We start from the raw sequence: 15,704 nt of genomic DNA, 5'->3' as shown, positions 1-15,704 counted from the left end.
TGGGGAATAACGAGGTAGAAGACAATGCTATTACTCATTTTAGCATTATAGAATTTGCCGATTTGGCCGTGGAGGATAACGCAAAGGAATTTTTGTAGGGTTGCTCTAATAGCATGATCCAACAAACCTGCGACGCATCACATATTGGATCACCCTTGGATCTAACCAATTATATTGACCAATACAGTGAAAAACAAAATTGGTTGAGATAAATAGGGTTGTTGGCAATGGGGCCGGAAGAACAGTTTGAAAACACTTGTATACATCATACACAAAGAGGTAGAGAGGATTAAATTGACACAACTTACCGTCTCGGCCTTAAATATGGTTTTTAGCTCTTGTTAATGTATATGAGAACATATGGGCAGAAGTCAGATCTCACTCAGAATTATTGGTGGAAAGACATAATAAGCTAGAGGGTAGTGATACATTGTTTGGACTGCATTTACAAGATAAGCCCTTGGGCCCAGGAACAATTCAGGATTCTAAATTAGAAATATTGACCGAGGCGGCTTTAAGGGTGGATAAGACACATGGGGAGGCCTCTGAAATATTAGAAGAGAAAACCTCTATAGATGTGCTAGATGTGGACCCTCAGGTGGAGGGTCAGAGAGTGAATATGGGGAATTCACAATTGGAGCAGGTAATTAAACATGGATGCTCTATTATAGATTTAACTAAAGACCAAACACCTAAGAAAAATCTAGCACAGGATAAGAGGGACAACGTAACATTAGAACTAGACACAGCAAAACACAGGCATTCTATTATAGATTCAACAAGAGATCAGCCGCCCAATGATAATTTGGCATCTAGGCGTAAGAGAAAGGCCCCACTGGTTAAGAAACCCAAACATTTAAGAAACACTTTAAAACGGAATGTGCCATCACATACATTTCTCGGGAAGCTTACTATTCCGGAGAATATTTTAAAGAAAAGCACTAAGACGAATAGTGTTCAGAACCAAACCACTCAGGAGCAGGAAGAAGTATCTGATAATGCTGGAATGCAGCAGGACAACATATATGAGGAGAAACGGGATCCGCTAGATAAGCAGTCGGAAGGGGTAGGGGAATCCCTACCTGGGAGAAATTCAGGCATTTAGAACATCTTAGCTATTGGCAGGGTGAATAAATGCAGACCGAACAGGTAGAGAATTTTGCTGGAATTTCAAACATAGTCAACAAAACTGGTAAAGTGGGCACCCCAGATGAAATAAGCTTAGAGGATGACAAGAAACCAGCGAATGCTCGACCCATAATAAGTGGGAAGCAAAGATCTTTAAATATACCAGAGACGGAGGATATAACAGTTGAGCATGATAAACCAGTGTAAGTGAGAATAACAGCAAGTGGAAAACAAAGATCTATAAAATGTATCCGATTTAGTGGGTTCTCCCACTGTTACTATAGAGAACCTATGCCCAATAGTCAAAGCCCGTCTTTGGAAAAGAACTTGACATGAATTGATATTGAATTAGCAAGTAAAAGGTTTGAAACTCTACAGCATAGGCCCTCGAAGATTAGATACTAAGAGTATACTCAGGGGTGCTAAGGGATCTGAAGCACAGTGGGAATCCAGGCAGGACCAGAACTATAGTGTAGGAGGTATGCCAAAGGAGACACCTGAAAATAATAGAACTGATATCGGAAACCCAAGGTCATACAAAGGAAGTCTTTGGGGGGGAAAAATGTCAATTTGTCTCAATCAGGGAAATGTCCTCAAAAATATTTTCGGAAGTGCCAAATTTGGGGCTTCTGTCTACATGTGATCTAGATCGAATCCAATTCCCTGATGAAGAATGTTGGGAGATATGCAATGTGGTAGGCAGTGAATAAGTCTAACACATTATGTCGAAAGACAATGTCAACAAAAAAAATGTCAAAATGTTTTTTTTCGAATATGTAATTTTTTATTTCACATGTTTTTTTTAATTTTGTGCGTTTAAAAAAAAAAAAGAGGGGGTGGGGGAACTGCCCCATTTCGAACAGAAAATAAAAAAAGGACATTCGAAATGTTTGTATTCTGACATTTTTTTTTGACATTTTGTGATTCGACTTTATCACTATAAACTGGTTCGAAATTAAACTGGCAGAGGAGCAGCGTAGCGAATGTGACGAACCTAAAGTCTTTAAAAAACTATTTAATTATGACAGAAACATGAAGGTTGTCAATCGCCTCAGAGGAAATAATATAGAAATCCAAGACAAGGGCCAAATTACCTCTGCTCTGTGGAAATGATCTGCCAAATACAACACCACCAAGTCATATTGATTTAGGGAATACAGAGGCTGTTATCTTGAAGCTTCTGTCATGCAACACAAGGGGGCACCGACACTTGCTCACAAACCCTGCTGTTATTGAGATGCTGAAAATAAATAGTGTTATTTTCCTCCAAGAAACATGGCATTCAGCCAATCTTTCTTTGGGTGGTTATGAGGTTTACTCTCAATTAGCAAAATTGAATAAGGGTGGTAGACCATCGGCGGGCCTAATGATTGCGACTAGGGGCACCCTCGGCCTTCGGGTGAAAGGGATTCCAAACCTACCTTTGGGAATTCTTGCAGTAAGGGCTTGTTCCCTAGACGGTGTATCGGAAGTTCTTTTAATTAATGGGTATTGGCAAATTGGAATGACAGAGTTGAATATTTTCCTTGAAACATAGGACTCAACTGCTTAAATGGAGAACTCGATGCGGTAGTACCCTCTAAACCAACCTGGCAACGAGGTGCAAGCTCATCGACAATAGACTACATCTATGCAGATGTTTGGCTATTTAAGCTTAATACAGGGGATAAGGTAGTACCTAACCATTTGAATGATCACAGTACTCTTACAGTTAAATTTCAGTTCATTATTAATAAGTACATCAGGGGAGAGCTGACTAATTTGAGAACCATTGGACAAGGAAAAGGGATAAGATGGTCCGTAAGAAATAGAGGGCCTTAATGGGGAAATTAATAAAATAAATGAAACTACTATGGACTGGAAATTACAAGTCTTTACCGCAACTGAATTTAACAACTTTTTGGGGGATCTTCTAAATAGAGCCTCGCCCTACCTGAGGTTTGGCTTTTCATCAAACAAACACCAACATATTTTTGATAAAAGTCTGGCAAAAGAGAAGACCCACTTGAACCAGATAATAAGACCAATACGCTCCTCAGGATATGATCAAATAGAGAAAAAGGTTAGGATGAAAAAGGCAAAACAAAGATTTAAGAAAGATTTAAGAGAGGATTAAATTGACACAACTTACCGTCTCGTCCTTAAATATGGTTTTTAACTCTTGTTAATGTATATGAGAACATATGGGCAGAAGTCAGATCTCACTCAGAATTATTGGTGGAAAGACATAATAAGCTAGAGGGTAGTGATACATTGTTTGGACTGCATTTACAAGATAAGCCCATGGGCCCAGGAACAATTCAGGATTCTAAATTAGAAATATTGACCGAGGCGGCTTTAAGGGTGGATAAGACACATGGGGAGGCCTCTGAAATATTAGAAGAGAAAACCTCTATAGAGGTGCTAGATGTGGACCCTCCGGTGGAGGGTCAGAAAGTGAATATGGGGAATTCACAATTGGAGCAGGTAATTAAACATGGATGCTCTATTATAGATTTAACCAAAGACCAAACACCTAAGAAAAATCGAGCACAGGATTGCTTGCTCACAAACCCTGCTGTTATTGAGATGCTGAAAATAAATAGTGTTATTTTCGTCCAAGAAACATGGCATTCAGCCAATCTTTCTTTGGGTGGTTATGAGGTTTACTCTCAATTAGCAAAATTGAATAAGGGTGGTAGACCATCGGCGGGCCTAATGATTGCGATTAGGGGCACCCTCGGCCTTCGGGTGAAAGGGATTCCAAACCTACCTTTGGGAATTATTGCAGTAAGGGCTTGTTCCCTAGACGGTGTATCGGAAGTTCTTTTAATTAATGGGTATTGGCAAATTGGAATGACAGAGTTGAATATTTTCCTTGAAACATAGGACTCAACTGCTTAAATGGAGAACTCGATGCGGTAGTACCCTCTAAACCAACCTGGCAACGAGGTGCAAGCTCATCGACAATAGACTACATCTATGCAGATGTTTGGCTATTTAAGCTTAATACAGGGGTTAAGGTAGTATCTAACCATTTGAATGATCACAGTACTCTTACAGTTGAATTTCAGTTAATTATTAATAAGTACATCAGGGGAGAGCTGACTAATTTGAGAACCATTGGACAAGGAAAAGGGATAAGATGGTCCGTAAGAAATAGAGGGCCTTAATGGGGAAATTAATAAAATAAATGAAACTACTATGGACTGGAAATTACAAGTCTTTACCGCAACTGAATTTAACAACTTTTTGGGGGATCTTCTAAATAGAGCCTCGCCCTACCTGAGGTTTGGCTTTTCATCAAACAAACACCAACATATTTTTGATAAAAGTCTGGCAAAAGAGAAGACCCACTTGAACCAGATAATAAGACCAATACGCTCCTCAGGATATGATCAAATGGAGAAAAAGGTTAGGATGAAAAAGGCAAAACAAAGATTTAAGAATTTTTGTATATCCAGAAGGGCGGATATAATGCAAAAGGACATGGAACTGATTTTGCGTACCTTGGTGAAATGAGACCTTAGGGCTTTTTGGGAACAAATAAATTATCAGTATTTCCCAGCTATAGTCAACCAGTTGAATGCGGTCTCGGAAGCCCAATGGTTTAGCTTCTTCTCAGATCTATATAGGGACCCAATCCTAGTAGAAGCTGAGAAATTGAAAGCTATGAATGTTAAAGATATGGCAGGTTGAGAGTTGAATGTCGACTATGAGGAGATATTAAAGCTCATTAAAAATGCAAAAACATTCAAGGGCAGCCGGCATGAACGGGTTAACCAATAATACCTTTAAAGGGAATCCGGACGCCTGGGCGAAGATCCTTACGGCCCTATATAAAAGTAAAGAAAGAGATGGAGTCATACCTAGCAGCTGGCAAACATCCTATGTAGCACCCATTTTAAAACAAGGGTAACGAGATCAAGCCAGAAACTACAGTCCAATATCCTTAACAGACGCGGACTGTAAGATGTTCACGTCTATCCTATCAGCACACGTTAATGAATGGATGGTTAGTCTCACTGCCTTAATAAACAGACAGGTTTTAGAGTGGGACACTCAATGAATTTGAATGCGCTGGTGATGAGGGCAGTGCAGGAATCTGCCTGGGATGCCCCGGGAGCAGAGATATATGTTGCGTCAATTGATTTGACAACAGCATTTGACCGGGTGATCCCAAGCCGACTCTGGGCCAAATTGACCAAGTGGTGTATGCCAGGTAGCCTGCTGAATCTTATTATGACCCTTTATAAAAATGCTGGTATTTGTGTCTGCCTAAATCTTGAGGGCAATCTCTCAAGGCGTATTAGCACCCATGTTCCTTAGCCCCCTGTCTTTTTAATCTGTATGTATCAGATGCTGGAGAGTTTTTGCAGGAGGTAGGCTTGATGACGCCTAAACTAGGAAATCTACGCATCTCCTGGTTGGCTTCCGCTGATGATTTTCTTCTTTTGGACGGGACCAGGTTAGGGCTGCAGAGATTGATAAATACATTCGCGGAATATGCAGGCAGGATTGGACTTATTGTAAACTCTACAAAGACACGCGTTCTGATATTCTCAAAAGGTAAAAGAAAGAATAAAATGGGATGGAATATGGGTGGAGTACCCATAGAAATTGCCACAAAGGTGATGTACTTGGGCTTGCCATTAATGGTGCAACCATCCATTGGCGGACTACGTGTTTTTCTTGAACAAAAAGCCGAGCGGTTAGCTAAGATTGTATGCAGTACCCTTTGGGTGCACTACAACAACCCAGACCTCCAGGCAACAGGAACCCAACCTTTGGTATAAGTCTTTAACACACAGGTTGGAAGTGTGGTCGAGGAACCAGGCTTATCTCAAGAGGGGTCAATGTGAGATTTCACAGTGACAAGTATTCAAATAAACTCTTGCACACAAGGTTTCTTGATTAAAAAATGATTAATTTATTAATAGTCAGTTTGAATAAGCCTTCTTTAGAAGGGAGCAATATAAAGCAATACACAAATCCACTTAAAAATACACACTCAGTTTTCTAAATCAGCAAATACCAATTTTGGATGACCCACAGACACTACCTACACCCTCAGGTGACTTCAATAGCTGGGGTGTTGTGGACATTAATATATCACTGTTGCATTTAGAATATACAAGAGGAGTGCCAAAGAAAATATGTTTCAGAATAAGGCAAGTATTCACACAATTATTCTTCACCAGGTAAGTTAAAAAAAAAAAAAAACAATGCAAGGTCAGTTAACCCTTTCGTGGAAGGAAGGCAAAACACATAAGCAAGGGAGAGAAGAGTCATTCAGGGAGCACGGCCAGCCAATGTTAAGTTAGCAAAAGTCAGGGTGAACTGAAGCACTTCTTGCAGGTAAGTAAAAGTCTTTCACAATGTTTTAGAAATCTTTGCAGCAAAAGTAGAATCAAATGTAGGGTCACAAGCTGTTAGGCCTGTGAGTAGAAGAAGAAGATGCAAGCAACTCTACAAGACAAGTCTCTACTGAGATCAAGCAAGGTGGCACAACAAGAGGTAAGTTCTCAGACTGTACAGTACCGTTAGGTTTGAAGAAAAGTGCAGCAGCTGGCTTCTGTTCCTGTGCAGCTCTGCAGATCCTGGTGTTCCTGTGCCTCAGTCGTGGGGACAAGAGGGAGGACCTCTTGGGACTCCTGCACTGCAATGGGACAGTCACCGACCGCAACCGACAATCTTCAAACAAGTGGCACTTCAGTGTTTAAGCTCCTCGTGTCTAATGCAAATAGCAACAACGCAGTTCCTGGCTGTCGAGATGGGCTTTCCTTGGATCTTGGATCCAGCCCTCTGTTGAGGTGGCTCAGGCTCAGTCAGTCCTGCTTCCTGGCAGTCCGGAGGATCTTCCTGAAGCTCTTGGCCTGGCTTAAAAGCAACGCACACGATCTGGTGTTCCTCTCCCTGGCTATTCGGTTCTAGCAGCGACTGCAGTGGAAATTCAGCCAGCTTCCAGAGGATGTCCAGGGGGCTTACTTTGGAGTTGATTGGTCCCACCAACTCAAGGGGAGAAGTTGTCCTTGCAAGGCTTCTCCGTCGATACGAATTCGGAGTTCAGAACAGCAGCAGGGATTCACCGGGCAAACCAATGGTCCAGGAGTTGCAGCAGGCGTCTCTTCCAAGTTCTTCTTCGGAATCCTTCGTCCAGTGGTCGACTCTGCCTTTCAAGCCAAAAAGCCTTGCCTTTTATTCAGGTTTCTCCCATTCATTCCAACCTAGCTGTCAGTCAACCAGCAGGGTGGTTGTCCTAGCTGGACAGCCAGCCAGCCAATCACCTAAGAGTGCATTCCTGTCTCCTAGGAGACTAAGCACAGGGAGTTTCGGGCACCTCCCTCGCTTCCTGTCCCGTAGACACCCTGGAGCCAGAGGCGGGCTTCACTCGTGAATCCCACCAAAGACAAAACAAAAAAAGGGACCAAACCTGGTTTGGAGCGCAGAGTAAATCTCAAGAAGGACCTTTCCACAAAGAAATGTCAAAAAAAGAAGACCGGGTCCATTTTGACAAAAATGGCACCCTTGGGTGCTTTACTGCAGCTGCGAACGAAGCCTGCGGTAAAAGCACACCACGGTAGTTAAAAGTAAACCACTGCCACCAGCCATTCATAGAGGAAAGGGTAACATAAAAATGTTACATGAGAAGCTAGACAAACGGGATACTAAGTAAACCCTCCAGTATCCTATTGTAAGACTGGGTGTGCTGGATCTAGAAAGTTACAAATGTAAGTAAAGTCAATTCCTCTTTACTGCTCTGGGAAACAGTAGTTTATCCAAGAGAAGGTATTTAAACCCTGGGGAAATCCTGAAAGACTTCCCATCAGAGTGGGAAAAAGGGTCTCACGCTCCCCAGGTAAAAATTGAAGTCCTCAAAGTCCAGCAAAGTTGCTGGGGGTCTCTAAGGTAAAGAGGAATTAGTACATGTCTGAGAATTCTGCCCTACATTGATCAAAACTGCAATTACTTTCTATGAGGGAAGGATAGTTCTCCAAAATTATATATGGAATGGAGCTCCATTACAATCAATTGTGAACATTTTGGGAAATCCTGAGGCGCAGGTTGGGGAGGAAGACCATGGGGGTACCTCAAAATATCCCCATGGCTGCAATCAGGTTCGAACTTGGTTTGGCTTTGCTGCAGCTTCGGGTCGAATGGTGAATTAATGACACTGTTTAGAAACATCATTGCACCTTTGAAAAATACAGTATACGAAGAACTGAGCAGACTTTTCTCCACTGATGGAATGGGATACCCCCCCCCAGCAAATATCTGATTATAATCAGGGACATCTGCGATAAATTGTTATTAGATCTGGATACAGACAGATTTACTTTGATATCGAATCCTGATAAAGTTAAATCATTATATGAAAGGGTTTGGATAACAGAGAAACTTCATACTTCTCTGTCTCTCAGTCTTCTACAGTGGGACCATAAACAACGCAGGGCTGCCTCCTTTTTGATTAATCAATTTCCGAACCAACATTATCAAGTTTTAACTGCTTAGATTACGGTGGAATATCCTGCCGAAGAGAGAAATTCACTATAGAAGGAAGATGGCAGATGTGGTGAACCCATGGTGCTGTTATTGTGAGAAAACAGGAGAAACAGAATCAATGGAGCATTTGATACATTGCCCAGCACTGCAGCCAAAGAAACTGACTCATCTGGAGAAGGAGTGGGGGACAAGAGGGGGGGCGGGATGTCAAATATATCTGGAGCAGATGTATTAGTATTCAGAATATATCAGAAGGTTTGGCGGTAGAATCCTTCCTTAAATTAAATAGGCCTTCGTCTCTTAATGAAGCTCTCTCTGTCCTGATTACCACTGGTGATGGGGGGAAAACTATGAGGACTTTTAACTACCTCTAAAACTTAAGTATACCGCCACAATAACAAGTAAAGTCTCTAAATGATTTCTTGATTTCTTAATAGATGCCCTGCTGTAATAATTTGATTATTGCACAATATTGGTTCATTAGCTTCATTGTACTGTACGCTACTCTGAACGAACTGTATGTTACTGATGCTATGTTTTAATAAGATTATAGTCTTAAAATCTTTTTCTCTTCCTTTTATTTCCCCCGTCCTTTTATTTTATAATTTTTTTGTTGTTTAAATGCGAGATTACTGTGCTTGGATATGTTGTAAAATGTGATATTGATCTTTGAAATCTATAATGCTGAGTTTTATATAAAGTGAATATATATATATATGTCCAAATGGATGTGCTACTTTGTAAAGGTTTCTTTGTAAACCATAAAAAATAAAAAAAATGAGGTGACAATGAATTGGCAGTTTGAGTGCTTGCCTTGGTTTTTCCGAGTTCCTCATCCGTGGAGGAATGGAACAGTTCTTTACCCTCGAAGGGGAGACCAAGCACCTTGTCGTGAACATCCTTTGAAAACTTTGTAGCATGCAGCCACGCTTAGTGGGAGAGGTCTACTCCGACCACAAGGTCTTGAGCAGAAGTGTCTGCATGATGGGCCGCAGCCTCGAGTAGATCCTGCGCCAGAACTCTGGTATCGGATAAGCCACCCTTAAAGTCTACGAGCCTAGAAGGAGGAATACACATTCCTGAAACTTGGCGAGCTCCTTCCACTGCTTGACGTTAGTAGCCGTCAGGATAAGCTTGGTATTAGCCTGATGCAGCTGAAGAGTCGAATTGGAGAAAAAAATACATTTTTCCTAATGGCGTCAAGAAAGTTTATACTCTTTGGAAAGGATCTGAGACGCTGCAGTGGAGGATGTAGAGGCTGCCTTTGAATGGAGCATAGCTGCTGCCACCAACATCGATGAGGGGAGTGGACATACAAAGATATGTCCTCGGACGCGTATAGCTTGTAGCGAGCATCAATTTTCTTGTTTAGGAGTTGCCCGGAATGAGGTTTTTCCCAACCTTGCAGGCTTTGTCCAGGACATCCTTTTGAAGCAACAGGCCAGTGCGCTCCTGTGTCAACAGTGTAAAGGCTCCAGAAAGTACCCCTTCTTGTGGAGCCGGAGGCTCGGGTATTGGGATGTCTAGCAACGCCATAATATCCACAACCCAGTCGTAAAAGGTTCTAATAGAGCGGGCCATGTCGTCGCTGTCCTGGTCCGCTTGATCCTCATCTAGTGAGGTGGGAGCAGAAGACTGATCTGCCGCACGTGGCGCCTCAGGCCCCAAGGGCAGAGTTGATTGCGCAACAGGAGTCTTTTCCACAGGAGGCAGTGGAAGAGGAGGCCCTACCGGGAACTGTAGATGATTGCTAGAGCAGGGGCCGGTTCAGGTGGCTTAGGATACATTTCCCTAAATAAATCCTTAAAGTACACCTTACGGGATCAGAATGCATAAGCGTCTGAAACTTGCCAAAAATGCATACTCAGAAGAAGGTCTAGGCACTGGAGTGGGTAGAGGCCACGCGGAAGGGGCATACCGCCAGGATCTCAAAGAGTATGGTTGCTAGGATGGTCCTCCACCAACAGGATCCACGTAAACCAAAGTAGCGGACATAGGAGGGAGTGAGACTGTGCGGCAGCCGAGTCTGAGCACGGCAATCTATTGGAGGGTGGAACAGGTTCTTGTTGTCCACAAAAAGTGGAAACTGCTGCTCTGCCCCAAAAACAGGCCCCTCAGTACCGGCCGTAGAGAACTTTGGTGTGAGAGAGGTAGACAAAATGACTGCTGTGGACCACAAGGGTTGGACTGCCATTTTGTGAACTCCTGAGGTGAACTGCATCCCAGGTGTCAGTGAGGCCGTGGTCACCACAGGGGAATTATGTTCCATTTTAGCCTTGTGACTAGGAACCTCGGGAGAGCCGGTGCTAGCAGATCTAGAGTGTTTCTGTGACCCCTTAGGGACGGCTGATGAATTAGCCCCAAGTGAGGGAACCACAGCAGAGCCGGTACTCGAACACTTAATGTGTTTAACCCGCTTCTTTGCCCCCTCAGCAGGACCGGTTGAAACACAGGTCTGAGTGTGGGAAGGCTTAGAGTCACCCTTGAAGCCAGAGCCCTCAAAGGGGGCCCCTCAATCTTGGTATTGGATATAGCCCCAAGACAGGGAACCTCAGGGGTAAGCCCGGTACGTTTAGTTACTTTGACAGGAACCTCAGGCAGAGACTTGGTACACTTAGTTCCATATGTGCAAACATCGGGCCTGACCCCGGTGACAACAGCCCCAGAAGTACTGGGCCTAACTATAGCCCCCAAAAGGGGAACCTCGGATGAAGCTCCGGTCTTGGCAGCCCCTTTGCAGGGGACCTCAGAGGAAACTTGGGAGAGCAGGTTAGATCCCTTTCGGGACACCTCAGGGAGATCCCTGGTAACAGAGCCACTTAAGCCCCTCCAGACCCAGAAGACCCAGAAGACCCAGGGAAGGAGTCCCTTGGCTGGGGTGCCCTAAAAAGTAACAAACTTACCGACTGTTTCCTTTTTTCGTCAATGAACTGGCGTAAATGTGGTGGAGGAATCTAATAACACCTCTTCCCACCTGACAAGCCAACGCTGGAGTGCCCGGACGGAGAATCGCAGTAGAAGCAACAGTGTTCCGGGCCTAAGCACTCAAGGCTCCGGCATAGAGGGAAGAAAGATGACCGTGGAACCGGAGCAGGAAAATAAAAGACAAGGGAACAAAAAGAAAATATTCCCTGGGATGCAAGTGCGTCTGACCTCGACTGTGTGGAGAAAAGGACTGGAAGGCGATGCGCTGGGCGGAGCTCGGGAACGCGGGGCTGTGGTCAATTTTTGATGCTTAAAAGTGCACCGTTACCGTCCCGATGGACGGAATGTCCCACAAGTATGGGGGAAAGGGGATATATATTTTTAGATTTACAGTTGATTGATTATGGTGCTGAACTGCATGAGACAAACTAGTAGATACTCACGGTAGTGGATTCCTTTTCCATAGCATGAACCTGCTCTCTTCTGCCCTTTCTGTGCCATGCTCTGCATTACTGCTCGCCAGTACTCTGAATCCATCCATCTTTTCATCCCAGGTTCCTGAAAGCACAAAATGCACTTTCCCAGAGGGGTCCATCACCTCCCCAGTTACCTGCAAAACACATAAACTGAGTGAAAAGACCTCTTTGTTGAACAACAAGAAAAGTCAACTGATAATCCAAAACAGAGGGACAGTTTAGGAAACAACACGCTAACAACACTACTGACATTTTGTAAAATAGCTAAGTGAAGGACCAACAATGACTTTGATCTGTACTGATGAATTATATCCCAAGGCCCGCTCCCAGGACAACCAGATGCTAGTTTCCGTGCCTCCTAAAAATGTTAGGTTGAAAATATGTAAGAAGATAGAGTGTCTTAAATAACTTTTTTACAAAAAATGTATTTCAATGCAAACACTTCATTGCAAATTGGCAGGGAAACCAGAACAACAAAAATACAACAAAAAGTAGAGCAATAAAGCAGGGATATGGTGACGAGTAGGATTAAGGTTATAATTGGGGTTATTTTATGGCCAGAATATGCGCTAATGTTAAAGTTAAGAGAGTTAATGCTAGGATAAAGCTAGGATTAAAGCAAAAGTTAGTGACTGCGACAGACATATGTTTAGGTGATGGAAAAGGTTAGGTCTCACTAAGGGTTATGGCCAGAGGTATGGCAGGGGTCTATTACTATAAACGAAAGAATTTAGGACACGTTTAGAGTCAGTTACGGCAAAGGTTAAGTGTAGGGTCAGGATCATGATTAATGCTCCATTTCAAACTATTCTAAAAAATTTAGAAAAATAATGCAAACATGTAATTGCATATGTGGGGTTGGGGAGGTGTTCAATTGAATATCAATATCGTTTTTCAACCTCTACCTTGTTCTTAGATCAATCCTTGTTCAATGAAATAACCATTTGAAGAATAGTAACATATGATTTTAGCAATTAACTCTTTTGCAATTAAAAGTAGCACTAATATTGTACATTTTATAAAGTTACGGAGATGAAACACATGAGAAAGAAATTGAGTTTTGCATACTCTGGAACTAGATTTAGGGTCGCAGCAAACCAGTTATGGTGAAGACTCAGTACATAGACTTTCCCCAAAATTATATTGCTAATAACTTGACTCGCCGGATGGATTTGGATGACATTTGTCACGGGGCCACACCTATGGAAATTTTGGGAAACAATTGTTAAGATGAAAATGTTATTAACGAAACACTGTTTTTGACCTTCTCCTATTCATTTTCCCCACAGAGAAGAAGTGCACTGATTGAACACCCATCACACAAAAATGCTGGACGGATTTGTACCAAATAAGAACCAACTTGGACTCAAAGCATAGCAGATATTTCTTTTGCTGGTTTGGTGTAAATCCATCCAGTAGTTTTAAAATAGTCGACGAAGAAAGGTTGGCCCATGCGCTAAAAAAACTTTCATCCATGGTGCTATGCAGTAGAGAAGCTTTTCTGAATAAAAATCTACCAATTCTTGCACCAATGCAAGGAGAACCCAAACATGAAAGTGCTCAAAATGTTATTTAGAGAAGGAAAAAAGATTCAATCACACCATGCTACAGGTAGGGAGGGGGAAAAAGATGGCAGTGAGACAGTGTGTGAAGTTGGGGAGTTGAGGGTGTGCTGGGGAGCAATTACAGGTAGAACATTGTCGGCTCATCAGGGGAATACCAGGGAAATCCTGCGAGATTACTGCGGCAATGCTGCAAGAGGCGTTCAGAAAAGAAACTGCGTCCCACAAACTGTAAAGTTATAAGGGGTAATGTGAAAGGGTGAGAATGGAAAAACTATTTAGGCGAGTGGGGGGCAGTGAGTGTAAGAAACTGGGAGGGGGATACATCGCGAGTGCCTGTGAAGAGGGGGGGGGGAGAGACTTATTTGTGAGTGTATTTCCTTTATTTTGGGAATCAGCACACTGCTATATTATTGCAGGAATCAGCTTAATCGTGAACTGTTTCTATGAAATTGCAGCAGGAAGTGTAAAATGTACAGTGGCCATGGCCAGTGCCCCCCCCAACCTCCGAAGAAACGTATTGGTGCAATATTTATAGTGGTCACTGCCGAAGGCCATGGATAGTTGGCCTAGATGAAACTATAGTATGACAACCCTTGAAATTTAGAGGATGTGTGAAGTGATGATAATCTGAACTCGGCATCCCCCGTTGCAAAGCCCAGGAGCACATACATAGTAAGAGAAAGGATTCAAAATGATATACAAGATTACATCATGGGACATTTACGTGGAGATGCAGAGTGAAGATAGTCATCACTTCACACATTCGCTGAATTACAAGGGTTTTGTTGCATTAAATCTCATCACCTTAACTCTCTCTTAACTAAAGTTTTTCACTGAATACTTATATCTCACCAGAAACACTTTTTTACATGGACTTTATGGTTATAGCGCAAACTCTAAATACCAAAGAAATTTGGCAAATATGGTAAGCTATGCACTGCTCAGACTAACACCCAGAACATCAAAGATAAATATTTTTTTAATTGTGTCATGGATACATAAAATAAGTATACAAATACTGCAAACAAAACAACAAAAAATACATAATTCTGCATTTAAATAGATGAGAAAATAATTTTACAATTTTTAAATACATTCTACAAAGAACAAAAACACAAAATCTCAATTAGTTTTCCTAAACATAGATCAGATGTTTTCCTATAAAAAATGAAAAACCTTTATTTAAGAAACAATTCTTTAATATACACTTAGTAAGAATCCATATTCCTGAATCTTTAGCCAATTTATGTAATATCCATACTTTAAAAAAAATCTTAAAGAGTCATTGAGGTCTATTGTAAAGTAATTAAACATTCCCATAATTGATTCATACATGACCAGCAAGCATTGTGCATAAAATTCCCCAGTATTAGGGTTCTCATTTGTGTAAATGCAGAACATCATATTACAAGTTGTTTTAAACTTTGAATTTCATTTGCTGAATCACAAACCATAAAGACCAGAACATTCCTGAGCTGTTCAACATTTGGACAATAACTGGTTAGTCGGAAATGGGCTTAGCCGAAACCGAAGAAAATTCTGTCTCCTTTGTGGGCTCGGGCTTTGACAGGTTAGTATATGAAGCATACAATCCCATTTCAACAATAGTGGCAATCAAGTCTGCTTGAAAGAGTTGCTTCTTAGCCAACTTAGAGTTATTTAATAAAGTGTCCATATCAATTGCCACACTTGCCAAGATAGAATCAGCACATTTCATAAATCTTCCCATAACTGACATGGCCTCACTCACGTCCTCCAGTAACACATCCGTTGAAGGAACCAATATTCTCCAGTAGGACAATATCACCCTGCATTGGTACACCCGTTTAAGGGACACCAACCCTAATTCAAATCTTGGGGTAATACTGGAAAACTGAGGTAAAATCCTCAATTGCCCTTGCCATGTAGAATATGTCCATGCTATAGAGTAAACTTGGAACTGCTTTTAGCTTATAAAATTCAACAAGTGGAAGGAAAACATTTGAAAAAAACAGAACTAAAGGTTTTCATTTGGCTTGCCAAAGAATTAGCTTTTGTTTTTAATTTAGTAAAACACTCTTATTTGGTGCTGCAGTTAACTCAAACCCAAGCTATTTTAAATGAGTCACAGGGGTCAAACTTTTTCCTT

At 42.0% G+C, this 15,704-nt stretch overlaps 1 protein-coding gene across 1 annotated transcript in view; it reads right to left on the bottom strand.

The window, feature by feature from the left end:
- The window catches only part of OSBP (oxysterol binding protein), a 1,428,945-nt gene that overhangs the window by 194,336 nt on the left and 1,218,905 nt on the right, over positions 1 to 15,704 (bottom strand). Inside the window, exon 12 of the mRNA XM_069628826.1 lies at positions 11,979 to 12,145. Within this exon, the coding sequence (XP_069484927.1) occupies positions 11,979 to 12,145 (167 nt within the window). The remainder of the gene's footprint in view (positions 1 to 11,978; positions 12,146 to 15,704) is intronic.

Source organism: Ambystoma mexicanum, chromosome 12 (genome assembly GCF_040938575.1).
Source record: "Ambystoma mexicanum isolate Mex_15411 chromosome 12, UKY_AmexF1_1, whole genome shotgun sequence".
Classification (NCBI taxonomy): Eukaryota; Metazoa; Chordata; class Amphibia; order Caudata; family Ambystomatidae; genus Ambystoma; species Ambystoma mexicanum.
The sequence above is the reverse complement of the archived record's forward strand: the minus strand, read 5'-3'. Positions and strand labels throughout refer to the sequence as shown.